Here is a 16,552-nt window from a genome sequence, read left to right on the forward strand (position 1 = left end):
TTCCTCTTAGCACTGCTTTTATAGTGTCCCATAGGTTTGAGTATGTTGTGTCTTTGTTTTCATTAAATTCAAGGAAGAGTTTAATTTCTTTCTTTATTTCTTCCTTGACCCAGGTGTGATTTAGTAGTTGACTGTTCAACTTCCATGAGTTCGTTGGCTCCCTGGGAGAAGCATTGTTGTTGAATTCTAATTTTAGTCCATGGTGATCTGAAAAGACACAGGTAGTTACTAATATTTTTTGTATCTGTGGAAGTTTGCTTTGTTATCGAGTATGTGGTCAATTTTCGAGAAGGTTTCATGAGCTGCAGAGAAAAAGGTATATTCTTTCCTGTTTGGGTGGAGTGTTCTATAGATGTCTGTTAAGTCCATTTGATTCAATACCTCCAATAAATCTCTTAATTCTCTGTTTGTTTTCTGTCTGATTGACCTGTCCATTGGTGAGAGAGGAGTGTTGAAATCTCCTACTAATAGTGTGTGTGGTTTGATGACTGCCTTGAGTTCTAGAAGAGTTTCTTTTACATATGTGGGTGCCTTTATATTAGGAGCATAGATATTCAGGATTTAGACTTCCTCCTGATGAATTGTTCCAGTTATGAGTATGAAATGTCCATCTCCATTTCTTCTGATTGATTTTAGTTTGAAGTCAATTTTGTTAGATATTAGAATGGCCACACCTGCTTGTTTCTTAGGTCCATTTGCTTGGAAAACCTTTTCCCAACCCTTAACTCTGAGTAGGTGTCTGTCTTTGTGGTTAAGGTGTGTTTCTTGTAAACAGCAGAATGTTGGATCCTGTTTTTGTATCCAATCTCTAAGTCTGTGCCTCTTTATAGGTGAATTGAGTCCATTGATATTAAGTGATATTAATGACCAGTGATTGTTGACTCCGGTCATTTTTTTTTTTTTAGGTAGTAGAATGTATGTGTTTTCCTTCTTTGATTTGTGCTTGTGAATGGTCGCTAGATGTTTGAGTTATTGTAGGCAGTGTTGGGAATGTTGGATTCCTTCGGTAGTGAGGTAGTGATTTCCTTCTAATATTCTCTGTAAGGCTGGATTCGTAGCTACGTATTGTTTAAATTTGTTTTTATCCTGGAATATTTTGTTTTCTCTGTTGATAGTGAACTATAGCTTGGCTGGGTATAGTAGTCTGGGTGTGCAACCATGGTCTCTTAGTTTCTGCAGTACCTCTATCCAGGATCTTCTGGCTTTCATGGTTTCCATAGAGAAATCCGGTGTAAGCCTGATAGGTTTACCTTTATAAGTTACTTGACCTTTTTCTTTTGCAGCTCTTAAAATTCTTTCTTTAATCTGTATGTTTTGTGTTTTGATTATTATATGGCTAGGGGATGTTTTTTTCTGATCCAGTCTATTCGGTGTTCTGTATGCTTCTTGAACCTTCATAGGAATATCGTTCTTTAGGTTGGGAAAGTTTTCTTCTATAATTTTGTTGAATATATTTTCTGGGCCTTTGTCTGCAGTTCTTCTCCTTCTTCAATCCCTATTATTCTTAGATTTGGTTTTTTTATTGTGTCCCAGATTTCCTGAATGTTTTGTGAAGAGAATTTGTTGGATTTGCCATTTTCTTTGACCAGAGCATTTATTTTCTCTATGGTATCTTCAGAATCTGAGATTTGTTTTTCTATCTCTTGTATTCTATTGGTTATACTTGATTCTGTAGTCTCCGTTCGTTTACCTAGGTTTTCCATATCCAGCCGGTTCTCGGTTTGTGTTTTCTTCATTGCCTCCATTTCAGTTTTCAATTCTTGCACTGTTTCCTTTACTTGTTTGATTGTTTTTTCTTGGTTTCTCAGAGTCTCATTCATGGATTTACTTAGTTCTTCAAACTTTTTGTTATATTTCTCATCTAATTCTATACTCATTTCTTCAAACTTTTTGTTATATTTCTCATCCAATTCTTTAAGGGAGTTTTTCATATCCTGTTTAAGGGACTCTATTGCTTTCATAATGGCACTTTTTTCCACCACTTCTGGGTTAAGGTGTTCAAGTCCTTCTATTGTAGGGTCCTTGGGATCTGGTGTTTTCATGTTGTTTTTCAGATTGTTGGATGAGGTCTTGCCTTGGCGTCTGCCCATCTCTTACTTCAAATGTTCTCTATTGGAACTTCTGTTACCAGGTCAGGTTCCCTTCTTGGGCAGGGACTTCACTGACAGAATGTCCATCTTTCCTCAGGCAGGCTATTGAAGCACAGGCACTCCCTCTTTCAGGGATGTGCTTACAATGCAGGCCCAGCTCGCAAGGTAGCTGAGCTGGGGAAATTTTATGGCCCCAGGGGGAAGGGAGAAATATAGGAATTCGTACCTGGATGGGAGCTGGGATGGCAGGCGGGAGGGGGTAGCCAGCACTGCAGGGCGACCTGGGCGTCTATGGGGTCGGGGAATGCCCAAGCTCCTCCTCACCGGGACCCTGCCCAGGCCCGAAGGAAACTCACCCCTCCAATGGCCCTCTGCTAAAAGTCAGGGCCCCTGCTGGTCAGGAATGTGGCTGAGCTGGCCCCTGGTCCACCTGTCCTCAGGGAGGCCTTTAAGACCCAGCAACTGCCTCCAGCCGGGATGTGCCTACAGCCCAGGCCCAACTCGCAAGGCAGCTGAGCTGGGGAAATTTTATGGCCCCAGGGGGAAGGGAGAAATATAGGAATTCGTACCTGGATGGGAGCTGGGATGGCAAGCAGGAGCTCCTACAGGAATTTTAATGTAGATGGATAATATTATATTAGAATGGATCTTTTTTTCCAGATAAACAAAGTAAATTAAAAAAGCAAAAAGCAAAAGAGAAGAGGAGGAGTAGATGGGAGATGGGGAAGAAGTTCAAGGGAAGGAACTTGGGGGAGAAGAGGAAGGAATACTATGAATGAGATGTAAAAACAACAATCAAATAACTTTTTAATAGAAATTTTACTTGTATCATAGCATATGCTTCCATTTAAGTAACCAAATTTGACATTGTGTGCATATATATGTAGATGTATCTTTTAACAAAAATTTTATTATGCCTCCTTATCTTCTTTTTTCATTACTACAGACATGTTGGCAAGATTTTATTAGAAAAGTGTTCATCCAAGAGATTTATCAGAAGAAATACTTACTTTTTTAGTTTATCTAACTGAAAGCATACCATTTATATTCTACTAAGATAAACAAATATTTACTTTGCTACCTTCCTATAGTTTGTGAATGATACAAAACTATAGAGAGATGCATAAGATAGAAATTATGAGAAAATTAAAATGGAATGGCTTGTGAAACAGTGGGCAGATACAAGATCATGTCTTAGTCCATTTGTGTTGCCACAACAGGAAACTAGAGAAGAGAAAACCCTCCTGTCTCACAGCTGTGGATACTGAGAAGTAGAGCACCAAAGTGCCACAAAATCTCCAGGGTCAAGAGATAAATCATGGCAGAGTGGGAGGTTTTATGCTGACCAGTTCAGTTTACCTAGAATCACTCTCATTATCACAGCATTAGTCAATCAATCATCAACTAATGTGAAGATCTCAATCAAAATATCTATTTCTTTCTAATGCTCCTTTTATGTGAACCTGTGTATCAGAGTCAAGAGCAAAAACTTCAATCAAGGCTCTACAGCCCAGCTGTGAGATAGCTTGGGGTAGAGGTAAGAGATGAGGACTTTGTCAACAGTTTTCTGCAGCTCTCTGCTGTCTGCAGATGGCCTCATGCACAGAGATCATCTAAGGTTACACAAAGACTCTAATGTTCCTTGATGGCCTAGTTTTCCTTCTATACAATACTTCTCTTAGAATGGCACATCTGTGTAAACATACATTTACATATACAGAATAAGAAACTGGAAGTGAGTTCTGTATGAGTCACAATGGTTTTATAGTCCATCCTTTGTGCCACTAACTGCACTGGGAGGGACAGCCTTGACAGCTCAATGCAGACAGCTGGTGTGGAAGGTAAAAGAATAGAGACGAGAATCACAATCAGGAGTCAGGATTTCACTCATGTTTCAGCTTCTTTTGGCAGATCCAACGGTTGTCTGCAGAGCAAGTGTCAGAAAACACTTTTGTCTCCGAAATGAGAGCACAGCTGTTTTCTTCTTCCTTGCCAGTGACTCGTAATCTGAAGGGCAAAGAAGAGCTGTTTCTAGTCTTTACAATTTTCTTACAATTGTCACATAGTCGTTTTTTGTTCTTTGGACTTTTAAGAGTGCTGAAGAGTACAGAGTGTTTAAGCATAATAAACACACAGTTACAAGCATAATAAGCACATGTAAACACTAAAGATACAGCTGAGAGAAACCTCTAGAATACTCAGTTTCAGCCTCTCTGGAAAAGAATTCTTCCAGCAAGAATCTTCACAGTGATGTCCAAAAAGGAGAAGGTTTGGAAATGTGAGATGAAAACTGTTTATTCTACTGCTAACATATCCTATGATCATCTGGAAAGCATCAGCTTCTTGTTGGGCTTCGTTTTCCTTTATTAAATTAGGTAAAACCAGCTGATGTTAAGGAAAGTCATTGAGATGTACATGAATATATAACAATAGTTACATAAGTAGGTGCTCTTCAAATTTACTCAACATACAATGTAAACACAGTGGGTCTACAGAGAATTGAATGCAGAGAGCAAAGGACACTCAACTCATGTGGAGCAGAATTGGATTTCTTCTCTTCTTATTCCAGAGCTGGTTGGTGTTAGGTTTAACACACCACTAGTCTCACACTGTGCAATCCTGGGATTGCTGAGGGTAGAAATAAGACCAGAAGTCAAGGACTAACACAGGAAGCTTCTGTGTTCATTACAAGTAATTGGAGAGTTCAAGACCTGCCAGTCTCTAGCAGAGGAGGTCGCACATCAGGCAATAGGCAGGAATCCCTCACAGTTGTCACTCTACTTCTCTTTCTTCCTGGAGCCCCTTCTTGGGCCTGAGTAGTAAATTTGATGTCACCCTAGTGTCCAGCATGCTAATCAAACTATTAACTTTCCTCCACAGGGCTTCTGTAAATGTCCCTACATTTTATTATTTCATCCTACAGCTTCTTTCTCCAGTTTTCAAGACTCCCTTTCTTAATGCCAATTGTTCAAATCAATGACTTTTCAAGATGCATTTGGTAGATTCCCAGTGCTTGCCCAACCAGATTTTTGGTGAAGGTTCTAACATCATTTCTTTTAATTACCAAAATGATCCTAGTTGCAAAACTTTCCCCTTATTTTCTTACCTGAAAAACAGGGCTCAGGGAATTGAGATAAGCTAGAAAGGAGATATGGTGATGAAGGGAGGGTCACAGCTTGTGTAAAAGTCAAAAGACAATTTGGTGGGGAGCCTCACTTACCACTGTGCTGTGTACTCCAGGCTCACTGGCCCAGATGAATCTGGGTGATTTTCCTATTTCCACCTCCAATCACTCTGCTGTGATATAGAAATAAGCACTTCTATTGTAGTTTGATGGCCTCAAAATTTACCTTGTCACTTCTGTCTCATCAGAGCATCATTTTATCCAAAGAGTAAAATCAGGAAACTGAGCTTAATCCTCTGCTTGAGATATACATTTTTATTTATTATTATTTTTTTACTATGAATCAAAATTGAGTAAGCATTTTATATCATAGCTCAATTACGAAGCACACACAAACCAAAATTAACATGCCCTCAGACACACACAAGAAAAGAAAATCAGAGGAGGGGAGGGAAGGGAGAAGGAAAGGACTGGCAAGAGCTTGGGGGAGTGGGACGGTGAATATGGAGGAAGGGCAGATATAGGAGCAGGGAAGAAGATGCCTACCTTAAGGGATCCATTTTAGGGTTGACAAGGGACTTGGCTCTAGAGGGGATCCCAGGTTTCCACGGGGATGTTCCTAGATAGGTCCTTGGACAGCAGAGGAGAGGGTGCCTGAACTATCCTTGCCCACTATCTCATTGATGATTATCTCGAATATCACTATAGAATCTTTGTCCGGCGATGGATGGAGATAGAGACAGAGACCCTCATCAGAACAACAGACTGAGCTTACAAGGTCTAGTTGAAAGGCAGAAGGAGGGAGCAAGAAAGTCAGGACCTCGAGGGGTTGGTCCACCAACTGAAGCAGTGTGCTTGTTTTAATGGGAGCTCAACAAACCAGCTGGACCGGGTCTGAATGAGCATGTGATCAAACCAGACTCTCTGATTGTGGCTGACAATGGGGGCTGACTGAGAAGCCATTGATAAAGGCACTGGGACTTGCTTTTACGGCATGTTCTGGCTTTTTGAGACCCTAGTCTATATGGATACACAGCTCTCTAGGCCTGGATGTAGTTGGGGGATGGCCTTGGACTTCCCATAGTAGTCAAAGCAGGGTGGGAGAGGGAGGAGGGGGTGCAGGGGAGCAGGAGGAGATTGAGAGGAGGGAAGAAAGTGTAAATAATTAAATGGAAAAATAAAAATTAAAAAAAGAATTTAAAAAAGAAAATCAAACTTTTCTATGTTTGAAATTATTTTAAACTGCAATGTCTACACTGATTCTGTCTCGAGAAGTTCATTTCATGACTCTATGGTGCAACTTTCTCACCCCAACTCTAAAGTGCTTGTAAGGGCTTCTGTGTAGGAGCTGAAGAGTGACCTAGGGGTGAGGAGTGCTTACTATGCTCACACAGAACCTGGGTTCAAGTTCCAGCACCCACAGTGCCGTTCACAACTCTCTGTATCTCCAGTTCCAGAGATTCTGACGCTTTGTTCTCACTTCTGTGGACTTCTGCATGTACATAGAACACAGACATACACTCAGGCACACACATAAACTATTTTTAAAAAATTATAGAAATTCTGTGTTAGTGGGGATGTTTAGAAAAATGAAAAGAAAGGTGAAATCTATGAATTTCAGATAGACATTTAAAAATATTTTATCTCTAACCCTAAGAACTTACTCTACTTGTCTTTTAATTTTAATTATCTTTATTGGAGACAAAAACATATACACAAATAATATAAGGGTTGATGTCTACTTGTACATGAAAATTTTCAATGTGGGAATTATCTTTTCAGACTAATTTAATGCTCTCAAGATTTACAAACTAAATTAAAATTATAAAATCTAATTTTCAGAAAAATGGATGTGAATTGATTAGCCAAATAATATAATTTAATACTTACTGATCAAGATTTAAAGTAGACCCATTTATCCACTTCCAGATCTTCTCCATTGGTACATATTTTAGTCCAATAGAAAACTGATGTCCTTTTCTATTTGAGACGTTCTGAATCAGTGTCTATATTCAAAACATAGTGGAATGATTAATCTAAAATCTGTTTATTCATGACTTACTTTCTTCTACTAACCTTCTAAAACACTCTTACTTCTAGCTACCCACCAGCATAAAGCGATATCTACTTTATGAAATTGTTCTCTCCATATATATATATATATATATGTGGAGAGAAAGTACAATATACATATATATATATATACATATATGTAGATCTATATATATGGAGACGGAGAAACCTGCGTGTGTGTGTGTGTGTGTGTGTGTGTGTTTTGAGACAGGGGTTCTTTGTGTAACTTTGGCTGTCCTAGAATTAAGACTGTAGACCAGACAGGCATCAAATTCAGAGAGACCCACTTTCCTCTGCCTCCCTAGTATTGGGGTGAAAGGTGTACACCACCAAGAACAGGCATATGTTTAATTGATTCCTTCTACTACATTCGGCTATTAATTCATTAGTAAAATCAATCCCTCCAATTTTGAACTTCCTAAAATTCAGGTATCCATTTCTTGGCATAGAAAATTGGTTAAAGTCCAGATATGTCAATATAGCTTAAAGAAAGTGTTACATTATACTGTGCAATTTATTAACACTTTACCAGTTCTTTTTTATCTTGAATGAGCAGCAAAGTGGCTTCTTTCACAGAACAATCAGCTAGACCTTCATCCCAAGGTCTTGAATTTTGAGAAAAAAATAAGCATTTATCCCAGTGTAGATGCCAATCTCTTGGACACTTTAGTATGGTTGATCTCCCTACAGTAAGAAGGAAGACATGTTTATTTCTGCCCTGTTCCTGCTGTACCACAATCAACTCACACAGGAGCTGTTTCATTTAGCACATGCTGGAACAAGGTTGATGCAATCATATGTCAAGGAATTATAATTAATGGCAGAGGATTCATCCTATGTTTTGTTTCTAATAACTTCTGACAAAGTAAACTGTTTAACATGTTCATTAAATTAATCAAATCTTCTCCTTTTTAACTGCCTTCTAGGGGTCATGTGCACCTGCACCCTGAGCAGGCATGGCCAGGTGGCTAAGATCATAGATGTCAAGGTCACCCAGCTTCGATACAGTTCACAGCCCCAACATTTAAGAACCATGTGACTTTCCACAAGTTCCTAACATTTTTATGACTGTCTTCTCAGAGATAAATCCATTGTGATATAATGTCTTAAAGCAGACTGTTGTGAATTCTGACTGAGGTAACTAACATTTTCTGTCAAAAATCACCCCTTTTTCTCAGAAAATTCAAGCCATACAATTACCTGTTGGTTCAGCCACAGTCTCTTGAGCAGACACACTGCATTGTTTTATTGGTGGTTTTTGCACTAAGACTCGCACTAGTAAATAACAAAACACATAGAGAGAATTAAATGCTGAAACAAATGGTGATCAGTGTTCTGTTTCTTATTTTAGGAAATCAAGTTATTTCATCTGAACATCTGGACGGATACAATATTTGCAAACTGCATTAAGGGATGAGTTTTTGGATGGGATATATGAACAAGAAACACACAGAACATGTGGAATCAAACAGCTCTGAGGTTACATGTGTTCTGATTGACTGGTCAGTCTGTGGGTGTTGCTGAACCTCTCAGATTGCCCATACTCATACCTGAGGTTTCTCATCTTCAGTAACACCCACCCTAAGAGAATGTTTAGCAGGCATGTTGCAAGCTAATATAGGGGCCTCTTAGTTTTCTTTGTTGCTATATTTTTGTCACAATTGTGACTTTTATGTTTTATAATTTTAGATGCACATATGTCACACCCATAATGGTTCTCGTGAAAAGAAATTAAGAAGCATGAAAGAAATGTGAAGTTTTCGCAGAAGACACAGGATATTGTCCTATAACATTAGATGCCATTGACCTTCCCCTAGGCTCAAGGTGGCCAAGTGCTATGAAGAGGACTTATGTTTATGTGGGGAAAGTATGAAGTGAAAGCTCTTGAGTCACTTACCTGAAACACCCAGTCCAATCAGGCTCAAGACAAGCAAGATCAGCCCAGCACAGCTGAGTTTCAGAGCCAACCAATGCCAGCGTGGGCACTGACAGGCATCTAAGAAGTGCAAAGAAAACACTTTGTTAAATCCACTTGAGGGCATCTGGGGGAAAAGTCAGAGATGATTTTGTCACTACACAAGACCTCCCTTAACTACAGGACTCTTTCCAACACTTCTAGTGGATTGACTGAAACTGGAAATAGTGCTACACTCTGTTTGCACTTTTTAACACACACACACACACACACACACACACACACGGGGCTGTGGGGGGTTTCATCTTCACTAAGCCTAAACTATACCTGGTGGCTATAACTTTCACAATATGGTGTGTGACAGTAAAAACAATTTATTCTACTATGTGGAGGACTTTGAACTATCACCTTTAAATTAGAGGAATACTTTATGGCTATGGCTTCTCCTTGGAATGACTATGTTGTTGGTATCATGGCTTTTACAATTTGGGGCCAGCACTGAGTAAGTGGAAGTTATTGGGACACAAGCACTAGTTACTAGAGATTCACGTCTTATCCTAGATGCTGTGAGAGCTCATTGTTGCTGATCAGGGTAGTTTTCAGCTTAAAACATTGAGTTAATTATTTATAGAATTTTATAGTTATTGTTTTAAGATCACTGTTGAAGTAACAGAAGCTATAGACATGGAAATGGCAAATAAAGGAATACTGTGCTGTAACATGACATACATGTGTCTATAGCAGATAAGGGGTACTGTGTGGGACCCTGTCCTCCCTGATCCTTGAGACCAAAATACTGGATGCAAATAATGTTTACGCTAACCAGCTAAGCTTCCTGCTAGTTCCATCCTTGGTTCTGCTACAGCCTGGTACATTAGCCTGAGGGATCTATTTTACTTTAAAATGGTAATTTCTCAACCTGCCTCAAAGAAGTTCAGGCGCCAAGGCCCATCTAACCTGTCTGACATTGCCTTGAACCCTCGACCACCTGCCTGGGCAAAAACTCCCACAGAGGCCAGTTTCCCCAACCCCCTCTGGGTGGGAGGAGTTTTCCTTTACTGGGGCCTTTATTCTCCTTCCTGTTTCTGTTGGGAGGAGGCCTTGCCCTTTTTGATCCCGCTTGCCCACTTCTATAAATACCCGACTTGAGTTTAATAAAGTTGCCATTTACTCTTGGTAAATGAGCAAAGGTCTCTTTTTTGTGTGTGTCTGTTTTAAACCCTCAGGACAATCGTCCATTCTCGTGGGCCCGAGTTCAGGAAGGCGCGCGCCTGGATCGGGTGTGGGTATCCACTGGAAGGCGGGGTCTAACAGTACTGTGCTGTAACATGACATACACTGTGTCTATAGTAGATAAGGGGTACTGTGGTATTACATTATGGGAGTCTCTGTGACCACCATGGCTACAATGTAATGATCTGCAGAAGGTGAGCAGGCAGTTTGGTTCAACATGATTAAGTAGCTGCTATTCATTCACACTTCAGATGCCTGAATGCAAGTAGGTTTTTTATGGCATTTGAAACACACCACAATTTGGTAAAATCTTTACTGGTGATAACTAACTCTACACCATATGCACAACAAAGTTTAAGATGTGCCTATATCAAAACTCTTTATAAAGTACATATAACATCTTCCCTAAAGGTAAGTTCTATAGATTGACAAGATCAGGATAAGATTCCTGGAGTTGATTCATTGTGTTCTCAGCTACACAGCTACAACAATAGTCACCAGCGTATAAAAGCCCAAACCCAGCTTTCTGGATGGATAACAGGTTATGCATCCCTTCCTTTGAAGTAACAGCCCTGTGATTTTAATATTCCTGGTTGCCTTAGTGCTCATCTGTAAGTACACGGACCCCCATGCCTCCTACATAACATGACATACACTAAGGGTACCACACTGTACTGCCTAAACACCATGATTAATATGTCTGCTTTCTTTGGTAACTACCAACAAGGAATGTCTTGTTTTTATTAACAGTGAAATTTATTAATATTTGAGATGTGGTCATTATGTACCACAATTTTGTGAATTTAAATCTCTGCTAGACAATTTTGAAAATATGGGATTCATATGGGGCAAATGAAAGTTGTGTTTAGAAAAATGATAAAAAGAAACATTAGCTGGTTCTTACATCTCTAATTTAATCATAATCCACTTTTCCTCATTTAATTTTCAACAGATCCAAATATTAGATCCAAGTATTACCATTTCATGAATGGTGTTTCTTGATTTAATTATTAGAACCATTTTCCGCAGAGTCTTTGTGTTTCTTTTTGTTTTGCTTTGTTGTGTTTGTCAGACTGGGTTTCCTGTAGTTTAGGCTAGTTGAACTCCCTCTGCAGTTAAGAGTTACATTGAACACCTGATGCCCTGTCTCCACTTCTCAAGGACTGGAATTACAGCTGTGTCCCACCATATATGGCTCAGGATTTCTAATTTCTATAGTGGCAGATTTATTCCTATTTTTTGTTAACTTTCTGTTCCTTCCAAGTATTTTCTTGTATAATTGATGGCATGCTGTAAGTTGCCTGTTAAAATTTAAAACTATACTTACGAAAAATGTTCTTTTATTCTCATTGGTTGATCAAGAATTGTCCATGTGCCTATTTCTACCTTGTCTTTTTTTATTCTTTTTTTCATTTGGTGGCTGAATTGTATGATTCAGATTGAATAGAAACACAGAGGTCTTAGAAATGTTGAGCAGTTTCAGGATGCTGACAGTCAATAAGTAAGTTAAATCATTTTAAAATGTTCTTGAGGAAAAAACAAAAAAAGGGCAGAAAGATAAAAATATTCCTAGGAGATTAGGAGATAAGAGACAGTTCCCCTTAGCCTTAGAAACCATCCATCTCCATATCTGTAGACTCAGTAGTTCACTGCTAGATAAAACTTTTCACATATAAAAATCTATTGATCAAACCCAAAATAACCACACATAAACTGTATTAATTAAAACACTGCTTTACCTATTAGCCTATGCATATTTCTAGATAGCACTTGCATCTTAAATTAACCTATTTCTATTAATCTGTGTATTGCTACACGGTTTGGTCTGCTGGTAAAGTTCTGTCCTGTGTCTTGCGTCTATCTCCTGCAGCAGATACATGACTTCTCCCTGACTCTGCCTATCTTCTCTCTATATATGTCTTCCAGTTTTGTTATATTCTGTTAAGTCATTGGATGAAAGCAGCATATATATATGTATATATATATATATATATATATACATACATATAATTGGTTGCAATGGTATTCAAAGCATACAGAGGGGAATTCCACATCATTTCTTCATCATATTCTTTAGACAAATAATTATAACAGTTATTTGCATGGTGTTGAGATCATCTTAGATGCTGGAGATTATCTAATGACATAGAGATATTCACATAGGTCCTGCATAAATGCTTTTTATAGAAGAGACATGAACTTATATATGGAGGTTCTGTAAGCAATCTTCTGTGGACAGTGAGCAATGCTGTATGTTCAGAAGTGACACAAGACTGTCATGGAAAGATACAGACAGTCATTGGACTTGAGGAATGAGAACATGGATTGCTATTTCTGTTGTATAGGACATGCTGTAATATAGAACAAGGAGGCAGAGATCAGAGAAAACTCCATGACCCCAAAGACACCCAAAATATGAGAAAACTAGGATATATATATTAGCCAGAATTTCTCCTGAAAACTGGTGTGACACAGAGTGACTAAGTCCATTAAATAAGCCTAACAAGTCATATTTCCTGTTATATGTATATATGTATGTGTATGTGCATAATTTCTCTCATTTCTCACTCTTTCTACCCTTGAAATTCTAAATGCTTTTGTAAAATAGAATTATCTTCATACAGTCACTATTTTCATGGTTTTTACTAAAGTCTAGTAATCAGTTCAGTCATATTTCAAATTTGTCATAATATAATACAGTACAATACAATATTGAAGCATTATGTTTAACTGTCATATGCCAGAAATTTCCTTGTCTGTAAAATGATGGCACAATATCTACTTCACAAACTTTTAAGGATTTATGAAAGAATTCTTATAAATTTCAAAGCACAGTGTCTTCTACAATGTACAAATCAATACACAGTAATTCCTCCCCCACTCTCCCCCAACACCCAAATGTTTTATTTTTCAACAAAAATTGAAGGACTACTTAGGTGATTTTTGAAATTTCTGTTCTTTCACACTAAGATATAAGGAATCGCATAGACATCATGAGTGTTTGATCTCTTCTTTATGAGATTAGACTGAGTGGATATGCCTTTAAAAGACCATGTGAACTTAATTTATGTGGCAGGACCAGTTTCAGGCATTCATTGGTATCTACAAAATGATAAATCATCTTTACTGTTACAGGCATTTCAATGGCTTTCTCCTCATAGTGATCTGAGCCTATGGAATGTCTTCTAAATCCCTTCCACTTCAGCATTCCTCCTGGTTTGATCTCCACACCACACTGGGCATGCATGTTCCCCTGCATCACAGGTATTTTCTCCATTTGCATTTGTTGGTCCAGCTTCCTAGAAAACTCATCTCTCAGATACTCTGCCTTGGTCCCTGGTATCTTTGAGGACTCACTCTGCATCATCTCTCTGGAAGGAGTGACTAGATCACTCTGTTTGACGTGATGCCATCTCCAAAGGCAAAATCTTAGCTTCCATTTAAATGGTTTTTTTCCTGGCATTCAACATCACACAATCTCTGAGGCAGGTGTTCAATGACTTCATACTTCCACAGTCATATAGACCCAATAAGAAATAGATGTTCATGTTTGATTACAGATGGATCTTCATACAAAGAAATACTGACACAGAGAAGGTGGTTATTTCTGAATGAATTAATGAGCTCTGTACACAATTTATCCATCCTACTATTAAAGCTAGCCTTTGAACATTTAGGCACAAAGCAGATCACTGCCTATGCCCCTCTTTCTGTGTTTGTTTGTTGTTTGTTTGTGCACTGGGAGATCTAATCACTTTGCTGTGAATTTCCCACACTTTGAGCTGTGTAGCTAATGGATAATGAATTTGGGCAGTTTCATTTCTTTTGCTACCTACTCAGTGCTTTCTCTCCACCAGCTTTGCTCTGAATTTATTCTACTCCTTTTGTCCTTCAGGTTTCTATTCAAGCTGATGGTTTGTAGGGTAATAATCATAATGAGGGTTAACAAATTTCCTAGTCTCATGATTTGGTATCAAGGATATTGTTATTGTGGAATCCTCACTGTTTTTCTTAACTTTCATTTTGTTACATCCATTTCAGCACGCCCTTTCCCATACTAAGCATTAACACAAAGAAACAAAAAGTATGCTTCTTCTTATCACACCTGCTCCCTGGAATCTTCCAGCAGTGTCAAGGCCTCACTGTCCCCTGACCTGATGTAAAGATGACAATGAAGCTGATGTGATGACTCTAAGATGTTTCCCCAATTTAAAACTTTTATAATTTAATAGTTTCTAACCAAAGTTCCTAAAAATATTATCATAATCACTTAATTTTCACAATATAGGAAGAATGTTAAAGTGAAAACCTTGCAATGTTACTACTGTCAGTAAGTTCAGTTAGGTCACAGAATGCACTACTATCTTGAAATAGTTTTAAACACACTGTCTACATCATCAGTTTCTGGTCCCCTTCCACACAAACTCATATCGTTTTATCCCCTGAGTATTATCTCAGTCTTAAACATTGCTTTCACCGAGATTACTAACTTCTCTGTCAGAGGAGAGGGCTGGTTTTATCCAATGCTGGCTGCTAGGGTGCAATTTCAGTAAAACAGAGTTAAAGTGTTTGTGTTCTGTACCAGGATCTGGAATGAGCAAGTTCTTACAGGAGTCTGCAGTGTCTCTAAAATACTTTTCTGCTCATATATGCAGAATGTTATTTCTTCAGTTCTCGCAACTAAGGCTGAATAGAAGAAGCCCTGTTCATGTTTCATGAATTCCTTAAATAATATTACATTTAAGTTTTTATCTCTGAAGTTGTAGTTATCTGACACATGTGTAAGCATTTGTGAGTGTGTTTGTGTGTGTGTGTGTGTGTGTGTGTGTGTATGGTGTGTGACTGCAGGTGTATTCACGCCACACTAGATGTAGAGATCAGAGAACACCTTCAAAGAGGTGATTCTCTTTCCACCAAAGTTATTGGGAACTGAACTCTGGTTGTTAGGATTGTGCAGCAAGTGTTTTTACCTGAGGACTCATCTCACCATCCCAAAACAATCATGTAAAACTGCAATATAGCACAAGAGGCTTAACTCTAGAAGATATTATTCAGGTACTGAAAGGAAAAATAAAGCCACTTACCCGAAGGAAGAGATGGAGGTGATGCATGTCTAAGTGCTTGGGTACTGGCTAAGTTTAAATCAGCATAGACCACTGATGTGTCCATTACAGGTGGGAGATGTCACACTGACTAGTGAATGAGAGAGAACAAACTCAAAGCTCTGTGAGGCCAAATGAACAAAAGGAAATCCGCTGTGAACACTCTCTTGTCTGCGTCCACACCCACCCACACTTGTAGCTGAGGGTTCCTTCCACAGTTACCAAACTTGGGGTTCATTATGCTCACACAGTTTACTCATTCTTATACATCAAACAGAAGATATAACACAAGGTATGCATGTTGAGAAAATTCTGGAAAATCCTGTTTTGTCCCTATTTCTTTAACTATCTGTTCCTATCATTCCCTCAGAGCAAAGGTCAGGGAAAAATGAAGTGAAGCACCCAATCATGAATTCAAATTGTAGGGATTCCTCCCCATTAAACTCAAAGGAATTATGTTTTAAGCTACTTTGAGACTTTTTATATAAATAGAAATTAATGTACCAAAGGTTATATATTCCAAGGTTATATTTGACACAAGCTAAAGCTCAAAAATCCTCCTGAAATATCCATGCCATGAATGAAGCTGTGTCATGGGAAAATGAGGACAAGAATATGTTAAAATATAGATAGACAGACAGAGATATGTCTATCGACATCAACATCTACAGATGTAGATGTCCTGACACAATAGGAAAAGCAATTAGGAGGAAGCCACAAGTGTCTCTTAGCATTGTCCTGAAGGTTCACTTGGAAACAAAAATATTCACCTAATTAAAATTATTTTATCTATTAGAGCTAAAGTGGAAGACTTGGATCTATGGGATATGCTAACTCTTCCAAGGATTTTCAGACCTTGAACCTTAGAGCAAGGACTGCAGAAGCCAAGACAGATATTTTCATATTACAAGTTAAAAAAAGAAAAAGAAAAGTAACAATTCCTTAAAATCACTTTCTGTGGACACTCACGATTACAATGCAATGGCAGCAATTGGCTGGCTGTGAGATCCAGAAG

The 16,552-nt window shown here is 38.5% G+C and overlaps 1 protein-coding gene across 1 annotated transcript; it reads right to left on the minus strand.

Annotated features, from left to right (window-relative positions):
• Positions 1 to 2,890: 2,890 nt before the first annotated feature.
• LOC125404256 (killer cell lectin-like receptor subfamily B member 1) lies at positions 2,891 to 15,636 on the minus strand. Its single transcript, XM_087904143.1, has 6 exons — positions 15,520 to 15,636; positions 9,185 to 9,283; positions 8,488 to 8,562; positions 7,817 to 7,971; positions 7,105 to 7,220; positions 2,891 to 4,097 (listed from the first exon to the last, which is right to left on the minus strand). Exons 1-6 carry the CDS (start codon positions 15,602 to 15,604, stop codon positions 3,974 to 3,976), a joined length of 654 nt encoding a protein of 217 aa, XP_087760269.1. The 5' UTR covers positions 15,605 to 15,636; the 3' UTR covers positions 2,891 to 3,973.
• Between the last annotated feature and the right edge of the window lie 916 nt (positions 15,637 to 16,552).

This window comes from Myodes glareolus, chromosome 3, assembly GCF_982192425.1.
Source record: "Myodes glareolus chromosome 3, mMyoGla1.1, whole genome shotgun sequence".
Classification (NCBI taxonomy): domain Eukaryota; kingdom Metazoa; phylum Chordata; class Mammalia; order Rodentia; family Cricetidae; genus Myodes; species Myodes glareolus.